General features: G+C 35.6%; 4 protein-coding genes across 8 annotated transcripts in view; 1 reads left to right on the forward strand and 3 right to left on the reverse strand.

Moving 5' to 3' along the window:
- The window catches only part of LOC111467400 (ubiquitin-conjugating enzyme E2 2-like), a 4,094-nt gene extending 1,118 nt beyond the window's left edge, over positions 1 to 2,976 (reverse strand). The window contains exons 1-5 of one of the 4 annotated variants that reach the window (XM_023112267.1): positions 2,763 to 2,976; positions 1,976 to 2,112; positions 1,838 to 1,863; positions 1,342 to 1,431; positions 806 to 894 (exon numbers count right to left, since the gene is read on the reverse strand). In XM_023112267.1, the coding sequence (XP_022968035.1) occupies positions 806 to 894; positions 1,342 to 1,431; positions 1,838 to 1,863; positions 1,976 to 2,100 (330 nt within the window). In that variant the 5' untranslated portion in view covers positions 2,101 to 2,112; positions 2,763 to 2,976. Of the gene's footprint in view, positions 1 to 805; positions 895 to 1,341; positions 1,432 to 1,837; positions 1,864 to 1,975; positions 2,113 to 2,207; positions 2,228 to 2,753 lie in introns of those variants that run through there. The other 3 variants (XM_023112269.1, XM_023112268.1, XM_023112266.1) reach the window with 3 other exon arrangements.
- Positions 2,977 to 4,276: 1,300 nt separating this feature from the next.
- On the reverse strand, positions 4,277 to 6,839 carry LOC111467622 (SNF1-related protein kinase regulatory subunit gamma-1-like). Its single transcript, XM_023112593.1, has 5 exons — positions 6,368 to 6,839; positions 5,846 to 6,288; positions 5,512 to 5,778; positions 5,241 to 5,413; positions 4,277 to 4,629 (listed from the first exon to the last, which is right to left on the reverse strand). The coding sequence occupies exons 1-5, from the start codon at positions 6,531 to 6,533 to the stop codon at positions 4,341 to 4,343; spliced, it is 1,338 nt and encodes a 445-aa protein (XP_022968361.1). The 5' UTR covers positions 6,534 to 6,839; the 3' UTR covers positions 4,277 to 4,340.
- Positions 6,840 to 7,500: 661 nt separating this feature from the next.
- LOC111467623 lies at positions 7,501 to 12,786 on the forward strand. The gene is made up of 13 exons (XM_023112594.1): positions 7,501 to 7,656; positions 7,756 to 7,817; positions 8,167 to 8,244; positions 8,333 to 8,414; positions 8,555 to 8,625; positions 8,873 to 8,974; positions 9,617 to 9,706; positions 10,221 to 10,295; positions 10,558 to 10,590; positions 10,892 to 10,969; positions 11,314 to 11,379; positions 11,855 to 11,922; positions 12,409 to 12,786. Exons 1-13 carry the CDS (start codon positions 7,602 to 7,604, stop codon positions 12,428 to 12,430), a joined length of 882 nt encoding a protein of 293 aa, XP_022968362.1. The 5' UTR covers positions 7,501 to 7,601; the 3' UTR covers positions 12,431 to 12,786.
- A 1,010-nt stretch (positions 12,787 to 13,796) lies between these two features.
- LOC111467335 (alpha-amylase 3, chloroplastic-like) overlaps positions 13,797 to 19,869 on the reverse strand; it is a 6,976-nt gene continuing 903 nt past the window's right edge. The window contains exons 3-13 of one of the 2 annotated variants that reach the window (XM_023112183.1): positions 19,667 to 19,721; positions 19,476 to 19,598; positions 19,232 to 19,352; positions 18,574 to 18,923; positions 17,596 to 18,254; positions 17,087 to 17,276; positions 16,743 to 16,849; positions 15,762 to 16,011; positions 14,944 to 15,066; positions 14,569 to 14,736; positions 13,797 to 14,257 (exon numbers count right to left, since the gene is read on the reverse strand). In XM_023112183.1, coding sequence (XP_022967951.1) covers positions 14,096 to 14,257; positions 14,569 to 14,736; positions 14,944 to 15,066; positions 15,762 to 16,011; positions 16,743 to 16,849; positions 17,087 to 17,276; positions 17,596 to 18,254; positions 18,574 to 18,923; positions 19,232 to 19,352; positions 19,476 to 19,598; positions 19,667 to 19,721 — 2,308 coding nt within the window. In that variant the 3' untranslated portion in view covers positions 13,797 to 14,095. Of the gene's footprint in view, positions 14,258 to 14,283; positions 14,430 to 14,513; positions 14,737 to 14,943; positions 15,067 to 15,761; positions 16,012 to 16,742; positions 16,850 to 17,086; positions 17,277 to 17,595; positions 18,255 to 18,573; positions 18,924 to 19,231; positions 19,353 to 19,475; positions 19,599 to 19,666; positions 19,722 to 19,869 lie in introns of those variants that run through there. The other variant, XM_023112184.1, reaches the window with a different exon arrangement.

Here is a 19,869-nt window from a genome sequence, read left to right on the forward strand (position 1 = left end):
CGCAAAAAAAAAAAAAAAAAAAAAAAATGTTGTTCGAGGGGGAAACAAATTTAGGGGATGAGATCAAATATTGTTCCTCTTCTCACAATCAAAAGGTCGTGGGGAAATAAAGTTTTCAAAAGATAAGCAAACCATGAAGGGAAAGCGAGATTTGGGGCTCCCCACACAACTAATGGATGAAAATTAAGATCAGGGCATGAACAAAGAGGGAAGCGACAAACAAGGAATCCCAATACGACCAAACCCAAGGACCACTAAAGCTCAATAAATTTCTTTCTTGGAGGATAAAATTGTCTTCCTCCATCAATCAATCATTTTCATGGTGCACTTGGTTTCGGACGCATGTTTTACACCACCCAAACTCCCACCATTTTTCTCATAAACATAATCTCCTCGTGAAGCTCTCTTTGGACTCTATTCTCTTTCAATTTTTCTAGTGTGTGGCTTTTCACAATTAATGAGATTGTTATTTTTACCGAGGGAGGACCTTTTTCCACAATGAGTGGCTTCCTCATGTAAATAACAATTTTAACTCTAAAATCTACTTTCCGCCATGTCCTTTTTTCATGTTCATTTTTAACCCCCAGCTAATTTCATAGATATGGTACGATAAGCATCCTCAGGACACATGAACCTTGTGCATTGTACAACTAAAGTAGGGCACAGTACTGTAAATGACAAGTTTCTTTTAAGACAATGATTACATGCTTTTCATCACATACAAAGATAAAAGGAGGCTATTTATCATAAAGAAAGAAAATTTACAGCCTTGATATACATTGATGCAAAATTGATTAGGTGGTACCTGAATAGAGGTGAGTATAGCTGCTACATCATAGATTGGGCTCCACTGATTTTGCAGAATGTCCAAACAAATGCTTCCATCGGCATAAACTGAAGGTGATTGCAAAAGCCAAATGAGCACAAAAGGCTCAGCAACATGCACAGAAAACATTTACTTTTTCGTTTTACAGGATAGTCATACTATATCTCTCTTGCTTTTCACTCATTTAAATCACCCAACTATGTCCAAGCCGAACATGCTATACATATCAAACATAGTGCACAGGATTCACATACAGGTTTGATGAAGCAGACACACCAGTGTTAATAGATGGTCTTTCTTTCCCATTTTAAATTTCTTAGCAAGTCAAAATTAACTAAGCACATCAGCATACACGAAAAAAAAGAAGTAGGTCAAAAAAACTAACAGTAGAACCAGTCATCATCTTGAAACCTAGTGCCAACGGTGATTACAAAAAGCACTCAAATTGACCAAGAACAAATCACATAAAGTATAAGATGTTTTTAAAGACACATTCCATGAGATTGTGAACTTACTGTTAGGGTGGAACATTCTAGAGACAAAACGGACTGTCGGTGGCTTATTTGGATAATCCTCAGTGAACTGAAGGGTCAGTTTAAACGTACCTGGTCAACTCAAATAAATGGCAACCAAATTATAAATCATAAACTACACAAGAAGTTCACAAATAAATATACTTAAGAAAAGAAAAAACTACCAAAATCAAATATAAAATTAATTGAAATTTTCAGAAAATCAAACAAGATGCTGATATCCCTGTCAATATAACCAAACGTTTAGAAAAGAACAGAAGAATGCATGGATCCCATCCTTCAAGTTACATCTCCATAACTCGCACCATGAGAGATGAAAGCAACTCCGGCATTATGAATTTCAAGCTCTAAGGTGACAGTAATCAGAATTTTAGAAAGTTTTAATTATTCTCGAATTTTCAATCAATAGAGGACTTGATCCTAATAACAAAACTGTTGTCTTCTTAATAAGTCATTTAGACTCAGAAATTCAGAATACCTCCATCCCAAGGTGTATCATCTGGTCTGCAAAAGCCAACGAAAAAAACATATAAAATACCATATCATCAGTGAGTAACAGAAGCAATGGTGGATATGTATAAAAAAATATGATAAGAAAAAAGGAACAAAGTCATACCCAAATATAACAGCATTCCATAGCATGATATTATTGTCTTGGGGAGCACCACTGATGCCGGCAGGTGGGTCTTGTTGCAACCTCCTGAAGTCTCTCATCAGTCTCTTCCTCGCAGGAGTAGACATCCTCACCGGCTGAAAGTAAATCAAAACAATTTAAACTTGACTTTCTTAAACGCCCACATGGCCAATGCAGACAAATGATTGATCTCAGTCCAAACATGAAAAGATACCATTCAAAGATACAAAATGTCAAAATTCAACAAAGTGAAAATTCGATAAAGAGCAAGAAACAAGATGAATCAGATGAGAAGGGAGCGCCTCCATCTTCCACGATATCACCAACGACCAAAGAAAAATGGACCACTTCAATTGATGATATCGCTTAATTTCACTTATAGAACAAACAAGACAAGTCCTTGCACATAATTCAATCAAGAAATCTAACTACTGCCCATTGCAACCCCGCGCCTTAGCCAACCTAAAAGGCCAACCCGTTGCACATGAATATATCCAGTCCCGTACCCTCGCCTTAATCAAAACCCCTAGATCTCTGTCCTAAACAGCCAGTCAGACAAGAAGATTACATCACCTAACAAATTAGGGCGAACAAGTCTTTCACACCACAGTATGTACACATGTACATCCACCCGAAAACCACGTCAATTACGTCCGAAACAAAGATCAGTAACATGACGGTGATCTACAAATCCAAACCAAAATCAACAAGATGGCCAAGTAAGACAATAACTCAAAAAAAAAAAAAATGATCGAAATACCTTTACCAATAACCTAACGCAGCGAGAGCCCTCGCTGATCTCGATTGATTTAGAAGCTAAATCAAATAAAAATCCGATCTCAATGCTCTTCCGGTCTAACGAGAGGGACTGTCGATGAGAGACTTCTCCGGTGGCCAAAACACGATCAAAGTCAGAAAGAGCGCAAAGAAAATCCAGAGTATTGCTTATATTATTGCATTTATATCACAAACAAACAAACAAAAAAAAAAAGGAATTATATATATAAATATCCATTTGATCTATATTTTCGGTCTCACCTAAATCTCCCCTTCATTTTATTTAAATATATTTTCAACTCACATTTAAATTTAAATATATATATATATATATATATATATTAGTTAATTTTGAAATTTAAGTTATATTTAAATTAAAAAATATGCTAAAAACTATACTATAATATTAAAAAATATATATTGTAAAACAAAAATTTTAAAATAACTATTTTTTTAAATAATAAACTAGTCAAAACCACTCGAAATCAATTTCTATCAAAATAAATAGAAAAGTGTGCGATAGACATCTTTAACTTATACACATTATTGTAGACCTGTATAACAACACTAATATAGGTCGCGACTTGCCGAATATATTTATTTTCTTTTTTTTTTTAGAAGTGAATAATATATTAATTAGATTTTTTTTTTCATTGGCAACCGTATTTGTTACGCAAATATCTTTTTTAGAATATTCTTATTTCTTTCAATGGTTGAATATCGAATTTTTATCTATTTATCTTATTTTAATATTGAGTTGAAAAATATATTATCTAAAATATATATATATATATATATATATATATATATATGGATATGAAAACATATTTTAAAGTAAATAATCAAACTATAAATTATTTTTAAATTTTAGAAAATTTAAATAATATCTTAAATTTTCTAAAAAAAACTTATTTTGAATAGAAATTCTTAAGAAATTTTATTATTACCTTCTCATCTTTTAAGAAAAATTTATGAACGATTTTGATATCATTTCTAACACAAGTCTACTGAATATTTTCCGCTTTTGGTTTATTATATACGGTCTATTATATACAACTATCAACCCCATGTATCTGATAGGGAGCTCTAATACTATTTGTAACACCCCAAACCCACATACATTCAATAGGAGAGGTTTTCACCCCAAACCCACATTTTAAAATGCATCTAGATTTTCACACCCTTCTAAGAAATGTTACGTTCCCCTCTCCAATCCACCCCGTTAAGGACCAAACGTTTTCACTCGCACACCGCTCGATGCATGACTTTGATATCATATGTAATGAGTAAAAAACATAAAATATCTACTTACGATAGACTTGAACTGTTACAATGATTAAGAATCACTAATAAGTTAATAGTTAATTAATGAGAAGATATGGGTTCATAAATAGATAACACTATCCTCTTTAATAGAACACATTTTGAACGAAAAAACAAAAAACAAAATCGAAACACATTTTGAAAAAACCAAAAATAAAATCATAAGAGATCGATCGATTATTGCTACCACACTTTGATGTTGAACCAAAATTTACATCTTTGATATCGGTCGTAAGTTTGAGAAAACTTATAGCTGTGGCTCATTCAACATTTCTTCGGCGGAGAATCCAAAGTGGTTGATTATGTAGTTGGGTGGTTCAAAAATGAAGCAGGAGATCACATCCCTTAGGGTGATAACCCCGACCACTTCCTCATCACCAGCTACCACATAGATCCTGTGGACTGACTTGGAAGCAAGACTATTAATAACAGAGCCAAGAGTTGATTCAAGTCTGCATGTAATTGGTGGGGCAAGTCTTCCAACATCTTCAGGAAACGTAGCAACTATTTTGATGAAATCCATGACAGTAAGCTTCCTGAAACCCAACACAAAAAAACATAAAAGATTAAATAGACTATCTAAAGTTCTATCACTACACTATCCATTCCTTAGAGCATTTCGGGAATGAAACGTAATTCAACCGGCATAATGTTGAACATTGTTCGTTGGAAAAGGAATCTCACATGACTAATTAAGAAGATGTCTCTCCATTGGTATGAGACCTTTAGAGGAAATCAAAAGCAAAGTCACGAGAACTTTGAGCGCTCAAAGTGGACAATATCGTACCATTGTGGAGGTTTATAATTCTTAACATGGTATCAGAGTCATGCCTTGACTTAGCCATCTCAATAGAATCCTCATACGTCGAACAAGAGGTTGTAAGACTCGAAGATGAAGTCAACAGTGACTCAAGTGTCGAGCAAAGGGTGTACTATAAACCTCAGGGGAGGCTTTATGGCGTACTTTGTTAGGAGAGGAGTTCCATATCGGCTAATTAAGGGGTTGATCATGGATTTATAAGTAAAGAACACTATCTCTATTGATATGAAGCCTTTCGGAAAACTAAAAGCAGAGCCATAAGTGGGTAATATCATACAATTGTGAAGGGTCGTGATTCCTAAAATATAATTTTGGCAGCTATCCGACCTGAAATTGGAGAAAAGTTCAGGTGTAAGCAGCAAATATCTTATGTCTCTTATACTTATATTTCCCACAATCCTTTTCCTTGGTCCCTCGACGACTGGAAGGCCCCCAATATGATTATCTCTCATTTTCTTGAAAGCTTCCAGTATTAACTCTTCGCTTTGGATGCTAATAACCTGACCAAAAAGACAAAGAACAATTAAAGTTGAACAAAAAAAAAAAAAAAATAAGAACATTACAAAACCTAAATCAGCCAGCCACTACAAATACTTGCGTCGTGACATGACATGAAAGGAAGTCCCAAATCAGAAATGGGTCTCGCAGCTATACAGTCGAACCAGTCCCTTCCTCTACACCTTTGAAGACCCTGAACTATTGCAGATTGAGTTATGTAATTCTTGAGGCCGGGTTTTCCTGATTCAATGACAGGAACATTCCTCAATCTATATTTTGAGAGTAGCAGTAAGATACACAACATGGAATTGTCTTGGGTCACCGGAAGAAATGGAACCCAGCGGTAGGATTTCAATATTAACTCGACCTGGAATATCAAAGTGTCAATGGCTTATCAATACCAAGACTTTGTGTGGCGTAGTTTAAGAGCTTACAGTTGTTGATTTGAACGGTTCTTCTTGTAGTAGGACTTTGTAAAAGTCATCTCCTAAACTATCAGCAGCCGTGGGAGCATCCTTACCGATCCCTTTGTCAACAGCAACTCCACCAGCCACAGCAGCTCCCACCGCGGCTGCAGCTATCCCTGCAACTGCAACGGGGCCTGTGGCACCTAATGCCATCGCTCCAATAGCACCAACTGCCCCTGCACCAACTCCAACAGCCGTGGCTGAACCAGCGGATAAAACAGCCGCGGCAAGTTCCGCACTCTCCAACACCCACAAGATAATCGCCGAATAATCTACAATCCCTAGGTACCTATCTCTCCAACTCATATTTTCTCTTGCATTTGGATTCGTTACAGGAGCTGATAAAATTTTGCATTCAGATAGAATCTTCACAGCATTAGCAATAGTTGTGTCTGCTGGAATCTCAATAACTACAAACAACCAATCTTTGATTCATAAACATATATTCTGAGTTCTGAAATTGTAAAAATCGTTGGCATTCATTATTACCTTTGCCTCCTGGAACTCCAGGAAACGATGAAACTGGGATCCTGGAAAACGCATGATTGAGCGTCTCCTGTAAGGGTTTTGGAAGTTTCTTCGTGGATTGAATGCGCTCAAAGTAAGATTCACAGTTTGACAATGCAGAATACTTAGCCACCGTTTCTTGTGCCATATCTCGCAATTGAAATAATGCTTAGAAAACCATATTATACTTACCTCAAAAGGATGTTCTTCGATCGGTTCTTAAGATTTGTTGTGCTTTATTAGCTGAGTTTCAGGAATCAGATCGGAAAGTTTCTCGGTCAATAAACAAACATGTTGTTCGAGGATTTATCGCAAATACCTCAACTTCTGGGCACGTGTATGGATGTGTCTCCTTCAAACGCCACTTGCCATTTCCGGTATTGAGGTGGGCAACACCTGTCCAGCGCCTCTCCATCTCCTTTCTGTAATAAAAGGTAGCCAACCAGCATGTAACTGGTGCGTTGGTTTTTTTGGTCTCATGGGAGTGAAAAATGCCACTGTTAATCTATTTGAAAGGTTAATCCAATCTAACCCAACTCAACTTTTTATAGTTCAGGTTGGGTTGGTCCTGTATGATAAAAACTTGGAGCTACTTTCTAAACCAATAATTTTAAAATGGTAAAATTAAAAAAAAAAATAATAATAAAAAAACGATAATTTCATAGGAAAGAGTTAATAATTTATTTAAAAAATATATAGAAGTTTCTTAAATATATTTAACTTTCAAAATTACATCAACCTAATAAAACATATTTAAATATTTTAAAAAAAATTAAAAAAATAATATTTTATAATTTGTCGATATATTTTAAATTTTAATTAATATTTTTTAGATTGCAAAATGAAAAAAATTTAAAAGTATTTTTTTAATTTTTATCCATAAATAATTTTTTTAGACACGTCTTAGTAATCTATTTTTAGTTGTGATCAATACATACATAAATATATATATATATATACATACATGCATATACATACGTTCATACATCCATCGACTTGTTAATAACCACTTGACATTGACTTAGGCGGTTTTGTATGATCAAACGTCGTCGTTCGGTGACAATTTGGATTTATTTATTTTTATTATTACAAAAAGAAAATTGATCGCCTACCAGTTATAGTAAAAGTTAAACACGGCATTCCGGATATCAATTCCGGACTTATTCTGTCCTCTCCGAGCCCCCAATTCTCCGCTCTAGGGTTTCCGAACACCACTATGGCTATGCATACTGGAATAGGGGTTTCGAAGATCCTGATTCTTGTTGGAGCTGGTATTTCCCATTACTTCTCATCTCCCAAATTTATACTATTGTGCAGTTCATATGATCTAAACCCAATTTTCTATCATGCTATTGTGTTTGTTTTTACAGGCTACACTAGTACGATCTTGCTTAAGAATGGTAAATTGTCGGATGTGTTGGGTGAACTTCAGGTGTGGATCTTTCTTATTTTTGTTCTTTTTCTGTTCATATTTAGTTTCTATGTTGCGTGGCACTTGAACGTTTTTAGCAGAGTTCTAAGATGTTGTTCAATTTTTATCTAATTTCCCACGAAACGTTCGTGACGGGAGTTTTCCAATTATTATTTGATCATTTATTTATGATCGACTTCAGTATTTCACTTCCTGGAATATTGTTGCAACGATATAGCTTCCGTGAAAAGTTGGGTCTTTCCTAAATTTACCTCAATCAAGTTCAAGTGATAACTAGGCTCATCAAACTTTTGTTAACATTGTTTTGTTTCCGTATGATTGACTGCATTTTCTGTTGTTGCACGTACAGTCCTTGGTGAAGGGCTTAGAGAAGTCTGGGGAACATTCGGAAGGCGATTCTGACTATGCTGATGCCATTGCTGCTCAGGTACTGATTACAAATATGCTCTTTTAATGTGGCATTGGCCGATAGTTTTTTATTTGGTTAGTTGAACTCCTAATTGACAATCGTGTAGGTGCGTCGATTAGCTATGGAGGTTCGACAGCTCTCCTCTTCACGTCAAATCACTATTCTCAATGGAAGCTCTGGAAGTATTGGCAAGTCCCGGTTTATTCTAAATCAATTCATTGGAAATTTGCTTAATATACGACGTTTGATGATGTGCCAATTACTGGATCTTTGCATCAAATGATTTCGTTTTTGTGGCGTAGACTAACTTTATTTATCATTTTTACAGGTAGTTTATCATCTCTCGTAGTTCCAGCTGCTACTTTGGGTGCTTTGGGATATGGATACATGTGGTGGAAGGTAAAGTTAGATTCTTTTTCAGGCATTCCAATGTACTTAATATGCCCAAAATTTAACGGGTCGTGTATCATCTTTCTTTCTATACGTTTGTATCAATAAGTAATTCTCTTTCTAGCCTTGATTTTTAAAAGGTATTTTATTTAACTTGTTAAAAAAACGTGCTCCATATTATTTCACATTGGTTGTTTTGTCGTTACTTTTATTTTTTTCATAATTCATATCTTGTTTATTCTTTCTGTTTGAGCAGGGATTTTCATTCTCAGACCTTATGTATGTTACAAAGCGCAATATGGCTAATGCTGTCTCAAACTTAACTAAACATCTGGAGCATGTATCGGAGGCCCTTGCTGTAAGTCTGGTCTAGTATGCTCTTCAGCTTTGTTATATTTAGAGGGGGAAAAAAGCATAGATATGGCTCATGTCGTAGTGTTATTTTATTTTATCTTTTTTTTTTTCATATTCATTACTTTCGAGAAGTTGGCATGTGCTTCTCATATCTTTGTTGTAGATCTCATGTTTTATCCACTATGATATATTTATATGCTTGATCTTTCTGCATATCAATGCTTGATCCATATTTCAGATATTACTGATATTTACCAATTCCTTTTCTTTTGCCTGCTGTATATAATGTGTAATTGAGCTTAGTTACGTACACTTTTTAAAGCTTATTTATTTATTTATTTTTATCTTAGTGCTGGTTTATTTCATTCAACCCTGAATAAATTGTGTTACGGAGAAAAATTGCCCCAATGTTTATCTGGTCAGGTTAGTGACCAAAGGTTCTGAATGACTGTTCCTGCAGAGCAATCCAGGAAGCAACCATTTTTTAGGGTTTGTTTGTTTGCTTCCTGTGAGATTGTGATTATTGAGAGTTTGTTGTCTCTGTAAAGTCAACGACTCTTTTATTGGTGTTGGAAATTATCAAATGGTTGTATCAATGGTTAAGGAATATGTTGACAATTTTTACCCATTTCTTTTGTTGAAATAGGCAACAAAGAGGCATTTGACACAGCGGATTGAGAACTTAGATGACAAGGTTTTGAAGCAGAATGAACTATCAAAATTGATTAAAGAAGATGTAAGTGATTGATTTTGCAGCTCTGTAACACTTTAGTTTGGAGTTTTATGGCACGTGCAGGTTTTAGTAAACAGATATTTTGGTCTATGGTATAAGCATGTGCTGGTGCTCTGTTTCTGTCAAATCAATGGCTCCATGAACTTCATGGTGCTCTAAATTTATCTTGATTTAAAGAAACTTTAACTGCTGAAAATGCCGATTTTTCTTCTTTCTTAGCATTATAATATGTATTTTCTTATCTACATTTTTAAAATCTCTTACTTTGTTGCAACTGCTATAACCCATCATTATTCACTTCTTTTCTCAGTAATTTGCAGTACCTCGCCTCAGAGAAATATTAATAACTTCCATTTAATATGATCTGAAATAAAGCCAAGCTAAGGCTGCTTTCTTATCTTTGTATAAATGTAGAAAGTTCAAAATTCCATTCTCATGAAGTTGTAGGAGGTGCATTCTGTGAAATATTTGGAAACATTTACATGATATCTTGATATGGTTAAAATTGGTGGAACAGGTAGCAGGAGTTCAAAAATCTCTTTCTGGCATCGACTTTGACTTGGGTCAGCTGCAAAACATGGTTTCTGGTTTGGTGAGTTTTCAGTGAAAGTGATCTGATCCACTTATTGCATTGTTTACCATGCCGTTAATTTTACAGTTCTTGCACGGACATGTCAAATCAGGTTTTTTTTTCTTTCAATAATTGCTTGTGGTTTTCAATTTTGACAAGTGATAGGAGAAATTCTTTAGAATTCGTATTTACTAACAGGGATATGACATTGAAAGAATCTGTTTATGATGTATCCTTTTCACTTGAGCATTAATAACCATATTGCATCTCTTCTCCTTCTCAGGACGGGAAACTATCTTCTCTTGAATATAAGCAGGTGAGAAACTTTTTTTTTTTTTTTTTTTAGGGATTATAATATTACTGATTTTGTCATTTGACTGGTCTTACGTACTGTAATAGGTGAGTCTCCAACCAAATATAGTAAATTAGTTGCAATGTCGACTATATATTTAGAATAGGGAGGTTTCCCATAGTTGTTCTCATTTCCTGACATGGTTTTTTTTATTATAGAAAAATAGTTTCTACTATTATTATTCTTTCTCAATCAATATATTCTTTTGTCTCTTATCAGAAAAAAGAGATCGGAAACTTTGCTAATTATGATCCGTTGTTATCAGGAACTTGCAAATGTTGGTGTATTGTACTTGTGCAACTTTGTTGATGGAAAGCAAGCGAAAATGCCTGAAGATCTGAAGGTTGAATTCATTACTTATTCAAATTAGCCCTAATTGAATTCTAGAACAACTCAACTATGCCCATTTAGATGCGATTAGATTATTTCAATTTTCTCTCAATAATTGGGTCCTGTGACTCTAATTATGTTCATTTTTGGTGGAAAGACTCCTGAGATTATATTTCTTTTATTTTTGGCATACCTTATCATATATCTGTTGATCAATTTGTAACTACTACTCAATTATTTCCGTTTCTTATTAATTTCAATTCTTTGAGCTCATGTAACATGTAGTATCCGATTCTTCACTTCATGCTTTCCTATGTAACTAATATTTGCATCCATTATCCATCCCGTTACTTGCAGAACCAGCTTAAACTTCCAGGTAAAACTCAGGGTCTTCTGACGCATCTGGAGACTCCTAATCTAAAGGTATGTATTATGCAGCATCCCCTATTGGTTGAAGGGGGAATGTGTATAACGTGAAGTACCTTTTTTTTTTTTTTTAATTACGAAGTACTTTTGCAATTTGTATGTGATAATTTAAGCGATTTCCTCCTCAATGACAACCTAATACCGTTGAAACTTGCTGGTTTGGGGCCCTTCTAAGCATGAAACAATTATTCCTTCATCGCATTACATAATTTTTATTGCCGAAGCACCAAATGTCCTTTCAAAACTTTCTATGATCGACATTTGTTTCTTAAGTTTACTGAAAAAGAATCAGGTGGATGCTAGAGTAAGTGCCCTTGTATTGGTTTTGGGGATGTGAGATAGAAGTGATTCTTATGTGGGGGGATATTTTTTAGGGTATCAACACGTAAAAGTGATTTATTTACCTGTCTTAAATATCATTTAATATTTATTATATTATACTGGTTTGAAAGTGCCCCAATTATTCTTTCAGGGTCTTAAAGAACTTACTGATACACTCTCACGAGATTTTACAGAAGACCAACCAAGAGCCCTGCTGAGGTTCGAAAACTTTTGCTTCCATCTTGATCCTTCCCCCGTTTTCAGATTATCAGTATATGCATGTGGAAGAAGTGATTGATGCTCACTAATGTGCAACAGTGTTGTTTAAAATTGGAGTCTTCTCTTGGAGAAATCTGAATTTAAAATGACAAACACCACATTCCATACCTACCTTGTCCAACTAGATGTCCGCTTTCCGAATTGTGCTAGTTTGAATGTTACCCTGCCTGTGTTAGGTTGACTTTTCTGCTATATGGAAGTAGTCTCATTTTTCTAAGGCTTTTCTACTATATGGAAGTAGTCTCATTTTTCTAAGGCTTTTCTACTATATGGAAGTAGTCTCATTTTCTATGGCTTTTATTTTTAGTTTTCTAATTTTAGAAGTTTTTACTATTTTTTTTTAATTTCCCCAAACAATCTTATAAAAACGACTGCGTGCTTTGTTGGCGATCATTTAATATTTGTTTTTGTTTTACCAATTTGCAGGGCCTCATCAACTAGATGTTAATGGGTAGTGAGACATTGTCTGCGGTGCACCCTGACCCTCCCGTGTTGATTCTACCATCATCTACATATTTGTTCAAGTTGTGTATATCTTACACATATTCCAAGGAGACGTTCTTTTAACGTTCTCCTGAATGATATTACTCTATTTTTCTTCAAATTTCTGAGTAGTTTAAGTTGGCAGTGAGTAAAATGGCTTGCAATGATAGAGGACGTTTTGCTGTGTGATATTACTTCTTCACACAAATAAACTCTATTGAGAGATTCAATGACTATACTTCCAGATTCTAAAAAATCAATGATATGTAAGGGTCGTGGAACAAGATTTTTCCCTGTAAATTCACTTCTTTTTGTTCGTTTTTTCTTTTGAATCACTGTTTACTACTTCATACCTTCCCTTCTTGCAGCCCTCTTTTTCCCCCAGTTCATAACGTCATTAATCAAGGTTGGAATTTATAATGTACTTACAAGATAATATTTTTCTTATAAATTATATCTTTTGTAACGGTCTAGATCCACCGCTAGTAGATATTGTCCTCTTTGAGCTTTTCTTTTCGAGCTCTCCCTCAAGGTTTTTAACCGCGCGTGATTTCTACCTCCTTATAAATGGTGTTTTGTTCTCTTCTCTCAATGTGGGACATCACAATCCACTCCCTTTTGAGGCTCAGAGTCTTTCCAATGTGGGACATCACAATCCACTCCCTTTTGAGGCTCAGAGTCTTTGCTGGCATTCGAGTGTCTGGCTCTGATATCATTTGTAACTAACCCAATACCATTTATAACAGCCCAGGAACACAGCTACCCCTTTTGGGGAACAGCGAGAAGTTATAACAGCCCAGCGAGAAGTTATAACAGCCCAGGAACACAGCTACCCCTTTTGGGGAACAGCAAGAAGGTTGGCACATCGGGTGTCTGGCTCTAATGCCATTTGTAAGAGATATTGTCATCTCTAAGTTTTCCCCTCATACCATTTGTAACAGATATTGTCATCTCTAGGCTTTTCCCTCAAGGTTTTAAAACGCGTCCGATATTGTCTTCTTTGGACTTTTCCCTCAAGGCCTTAAAACACGTTCAATATTGTCCTTTTTGGACTTTTCCCTTAAGGCTTTAAAACGCGTCCGATATTGTCCTTTTTGGGCTTTTCCCTCGGTCTTTAAAAAGCATAGGGAAAGATTTCCATACCTTGTAAAGAGTGTTTTATTCTCTTCCCCGACCAATGTAAGATTGTGTTCCCAACTACCCATGCAGTTTCTCAATATAATATTTTTCTTATAAATTATACCTTTTATTTTATTGCTACTTTTCTACTTTCTTCCATTTCTGTTCATTATAAAGTTCAGAGATCGACATTTCATATAGTAATTACACAATTTCAAGAATCAAAAGGGTGGGTGCAAATGCATCACCCACAGCTTCTTGTGTATTATTATAACCTGCTGAAGAGTTTATACAAAGCTAAGCCATCAATCATTCAAGCTTTTACAATAACATTAACAGCATCCTCAATGAATGCATCTCTAAGAGCCAATGAATATGTATACATATAAAACAGTACTATAAATCTACAATCCACAATCAGCCTTCTGGAACAATTTACATGAGCTTCATCCAACAATCACAAAGTCTCATACAAGTTGCTTATTGTCTAAATTTTGGGACTCGCCAGAATTTACTTGGACACTTCCCAAACCTTGTAATCGTTTCCTTCGATAACTAACGACCATCCACCGGATATGCTAGGAGGTTCGAAATGGCCTGGACCGATCTTCACTGCAACCTTATCATCAATGGTGGCTGCATAGACATCCCTTTCTGCCTTCTGAATTTTGACCTGAGAAATGCAGTACAAAGTAATTAAAACATAGGCTTATTTGTTCTTGGTCTGTAAAGGCATAGGCCAATCGGAATTTCGGGGTCTTGCGACCAACAAATGATTGCTAAGAAACTAAAGTCAAAGAAACTGCCAATGTTCAATCTGAAGTGCATTCTGTTTCCAAATCCTTGACATCTTTTGGACCAATGTGAAAATGAATGAAAATCCCGAAGAAGGTGAAAAGGTGAGGAAAATAAAGTTCATAAAAATAGTGAAGTTCTTCAAACTTTTGAAGTAATAAGAACACATAAAAGGTCATGTATACTTACTGCACTCCGGCAATTAACTTTATTTCGTTGTCTGAGAGTAATAAGTGCTGCAATTTCAGATTTGTAATGGGAGAGAATGTGGTCAAAGAATACTGATGGTGTCCCTGGATGAGTCAGGATGTAAGCATACCCTTGCATTTCCTTTCCACCAGGAAATCTCCAATGACCCTATAAATCAGAAAGCATAACATTTGCTGAAAATTGCAGATTCTATATGGCATAAGGAGATGTACAGAAAATCATAGGAATCGATAATGACGATCAGTTTAACGATATTAAGAGTAAAACATCAGAGAGCATCTCGAATGAAGGTTTCACCCAACAGGTTTCAGTTTTAAATGCCATAAATTAGTTCTTATGGAAAGATGCCTAAACCTGAGTAGATCCAGTGTCATGATTCTCTATAAAGGTAACAGCACGAGAAGGCCACCATCCAACAACTCCTGGAGGCTTTCCTTTCTGATCTGATAATCGCCAATATTCACATCTCTGAAGTGCCTATAAAAGATATTTTCCAACTGGTTATAAGACGTTCTAAGAGTAGCAAGAAAAATTTCTTGCATCATCAAGAATTTTACGGTAATGCTGCAACCTGAAGAACTACTGCATCAAACGAACAAAAATATGATTTTTGTAATTTGAATCCATCAGACAATGAAAACAGATACTACTAGTAGGAGAAAACAGATATTATGAAATATAATAACAATTCATTTTCTTGTGTAAGAGCCCAAGCCTACCGCTAGTAGATATTGTTCTCTTTGGACTTTCCCTTTCAGGTTTTTCCTCGAGGTTTTAAAACGCGTCTACTAGCGAGAGGTTTCCACACCCTTATAAAGAATGTTTGTTCTCCTCCCCAATCGATGTGGGATCTCACAATCCACCCCCTTCGGGACTTAGTGTTCTTGCTGGTACACCGCCCGATGTCTAACTCTAATACCATTTGTAATAGCCCGAGGCCACCGTTGGTAGATATTGTCCACTTTGGCCTGTTACATATCGTCGTCAGCCTCACGATTTTAGAACGTGTCTACTAGGGGAAAGTTTCCACACCCTTATAAAGAATGTTCGTTCTCCTTCCCAACCCATATGGGATCTCACATCTTGCGAGAATAATAACAAGTTAGATTGTGAATAAGCTCAGGAAACATCTTCCACAGATTTGACACCCAGATAATTAAATGAAAGCTTACAGAATGAAGAATCCCTTTGGTAGTAACATCAAATGCCCCAGCAGTTCCATTAGTAGCATTTATCCAGTCAACAATTCTCTGTCTATGAGCATCTTGATTATGATCCATCTCACCATACGTATAGCTAAGGGAATCCCAGTATTCGCCTACAGCAAAGTAAGGTTCGCTGGCATCCAAGTAATCCTTCACATAACCACCCCAGAATCCTCTGACAAAATCAAGCCTCCACCCATCATACCCAATTTCCTTTCTGCATTTCAACAGCCAAAAGCATATGCATAAAAAAACACAACTCTAATTCTTAAAAGCAAGTTGAAAAAGAGACTTTCAAATTAAACGGGATAGTAATGAGGATGTGCATATCAGCAAATCATAGAAGTTAAGAACATCGAGCTCTTCATTAAAACAACCAGAATGAAACCCACCAATTGATAATTTAAAGATGGCTTCATGTTTTTTTCCCCTTCCTAATGCAGATAGCTTCAAGGTTTCATTTCAAGGAGCAAACATAAAAAAGATTAAAAAGAACCACACCCGGTCATTGTGGCAAATATTCTGATCAATTCTAAGAATTAAAGAGACCTAGGAGCCTTCATGGGTAAACTTAATTCAAACACGTCATTTATTTGGTTCATTTACCATTTCGTTAGAAAATGACCATAGATTTTTATGTTCAACAAGTTCAAAGAGAGGAATTGTATTTAATCATACCAGCACTAAGCAATACAAAAAAGAGTCTCAAGGGTATACATCACAGAAAGCAGCGTACGCAATGAGAGGCCATTTAACTTGAGACCTCTAGGCTAAGTCCAAAGCCTTTTTTCACCACAATATCCATTTATTATCATGTCACGCTACTTTATAGACTCACGTTTATATTTGAATATGATAAGGTCTTCACATAGAGGACTAAAAAACCAAAAAAGAAGTTCCACAGAAATTAATAGTTCAGTCTAAACAAGGGTTGACCGGGGAATTAACCTTAACCAGCACAACCACTCCTTGATATCATTTCTCACAAAATCTTGTGAATGATCAATGTTAGGAGCAGCATGGAAGTTGTCTCCACTACTTTTGTTGCCCCTACCCTGCACAGGACATGAAAAAATGAATGAGCAATTTTGTTGTCCAGGTAACCAAAATTAATAAAAAGAATGTAAATATTTAAAGGAAGTCGACATCTCTATGTTATATAAACGAGGCAGTACATTAAAAAGTTCAATGATCACATTTACACATCTAGGCAGGGTCTAGTGCTGTTTTTCTTCATTTCAATGATCACATTTAAAGTGCAGGCATCTGAGAGGACAAAAAGAAAATCAAACCTGAAAATGAGGATCATCTGAAACTATGGCACGATCATCCCAATTTAAGCGACCACCAAATATATTCCAAATACCATTTTGATTTTGAAATTGTGCACAACGATGATTTAGGACAACATCACCAAGAACCTTTATCCCAACATCATGGAATGTCTTCACAACATCCTTTAGCTCATCAATGTTACCATATCTGAAATGAAGAAAGTAGAGTGGACAATTATAAACATTTAAGATCCTACCCGTAACGATGATGTCTTTTATTTTTCAATTTATTAAATATGAGGGGAAGGAGTAAATTTCTCTGATCACTAGCGAAAATTTCTCTGGACTCCATGCATGAGATGAAACGACAATTTCATCATTGGATAATTGCTGCTTAACAAGTGATAATGCAAATCTAGGAGTGGATTAAAAGAAGGTTCTACATGTTTCCGCATAAGAAATAAAATCATAGAAACCCATAACGAAATTATTATGTCGTATAAGCTATAATATTTTTTATAAATTACCTGGAATTTAAATTATACAAGTCCTTTGGCATGTACCCCTCTGGTGACACAGATTCAGTTGGAGGTGGCAGCCATAACACGGTGAAGCCAAGTGAGGATAATTCTGCTGCTTTCTCTTTAAGTTCCATGTACCATCTTCCGGACTTGTGAGATTCCCAATTAAACCCTTGACACAATATTTCAAAACCTGAACCCGTGCCAGAGGAAATTTGCACGGGTGGTTCTACAGGTTTAGGAGTCTCAAGTATTTCCTCTGTAAAAGTCGGAGTAGAACTTCTGAAAATACTATAGGCTTCAGCAGCCAGTTTTTCAATTTCCTGAAGAATGCTTTCTTGTGCTTCTTTGGTTTTTTTCTTTGGAGTCTTCTGAGAAGAAATGTCAGTAACCAAATTTCTTATCTCCTTGATAATTCCAACAGTATAAGCAGTGACAGAAACTCCCTCAGATCCTTCTCCAGATTTTATAGATACTCCTGTATCTTCTAATTTGATCTGTTTCTTTTGAACAGGCATGTTACCAGAGCTTGAGAAGGGGATGTAGAAGTCCTCTCCCTGGTTGTTTAACCAAGAATTCTCATTTTGCTTGAGAACAAAAAGAAAACCTCCAAATTCTTCTTCCACGGTGAAAATTCCACAACTTCCCTTCCCGTCTTTTTTCGGCTGCAAACGGGGTATTTCATAATAATGAAAAATACAGTATTCTTGACTGGAAATCAAAACTTAAGCATTTTAATAAAATCCGAACATGAAGATTTGAAAAGTACATGTGTGCATAGAATGTTTAAAATATCGATTACTCTAATGAATTTTAAAAGATATACTTGTAATGAACTCTTTTCTCACAAAATGGACGATAATGCAATGGTTTTTAGATGGCTTAATAATAAACATTCCATCCCCATGACAAAAAAATAGAGGCATTTGATGAGTTTGCAATCAATTTGACTCAAATTTCAGGGGAAAAAAAATTGCACTGAACCTGTAGTGGGGTACGCAAGGCCTTTTTCTTGAACACTGTTGTTTCTGGAGGATGAGGAGCAGCTGGAATCTCCCATTTCCTAGTCTCATCCCTGCACGCTCCCCAATGAACAGTAACATCTCCAGGTACATCAGTTTCCAAATACAAAACATATTTAGTTGTTTCGGGACACTTCCTGACTGTAACACTGACCGAGTTATCAACAGCCACTTCTTTTACAATAGGCAGCTCTTCGTAGAATCCTTCCAAATAATTCTTCTCCTTTGTATCTCCAGATTCACCACTGCTTTCTTGACCTTTAGAATTTGGTTCTGGTTTAACAATGAGGTTGGATAGCTGACCCAAAGCCCCTGCAATTGAGTAAATTTAAACATCTCACCAGCGTGAGATAGACAATAGCTGAAAGAATGAGATAAACACCAGGGAAACTGGAAGTGAGGCAGGCAATCCAAAATCATAACCTACAAACTAATAAAATTCCCTATAGTGCACAGTGGAAGCAAGAAATGGAACTCAGACATAACTTCAAGCAGATCATAGGCACTACTTTCAAATTTGATACTCTAAGATGTATACATTGAAGGAAATCACTTAGTATATATAGCTGTGCATAGCCAAATTAAAAGAAACATTATATATTATTTAAGGACATCCCAACCTGGCCATAAGTTCAAGCCCTTTTTCGTTCCAACTATATTGCCATCACCACCATGGTAGCCTAAAAGAGGCACCTTGAAATCTCTCCCTTTGTGCTGATACCAAGTTCCAGTTTCTTCATCCTGCACTACCAAAAGTAAGAAGTCCCATTCACCAAAAGGACTTGCAATATTAGAAACGAACACGATCAACGACCAAAGAGGTATAGGACACGTCTTCAATTGTTAAATACTGAAAATAACAACCTTCAAAACAAAATTTATAGCTGCAATTGCTTTGTCAGGGACAAGGTCTATCTTCACTTCATGAACAGCATCTCCCAAAGCAGATGAGGATGATTTTTTCAATGGTGTCTCAATAGCATAATCCTGCGAATATAATTGTTAACACACTTTCGCAGCCTAGACAATGAAATCAAGAGATTAAATTAACATACTTTGATCGGTATTGAACCAGGGGGTATCATTTCTTTAGGAGGTTGATCCCATTCGCTGCAAGGTTCATTCATTCAACCCATTTTAGATGAAGGCAAGGCATCAACAGAAAAAAAAAAAAAAAAAAAAAAAAAAAAAAAAAAAAAAAAAAAAAAAAAAAAAAAAAAAAAAAAAAAAAAAAAAAAAAAAAAAAAAAAAAAAAAAA

Source organism: Cucurbita maxima, unplaced genomic scaffold (assembly GCF_002738345.1).
Source record: "Cucurbita maxima cultivar Rimu unplaced genomic scaffold, Cmax_1.0 Cma_Scf00034, whole genome shotgun sequence".
NCBI lineage: Eukaryota > Viridiplantae > Streptophyta > Magnoliopsida > Cucurbitales > Cucurbitaceae > Cucurbita > Cucurbita maxima.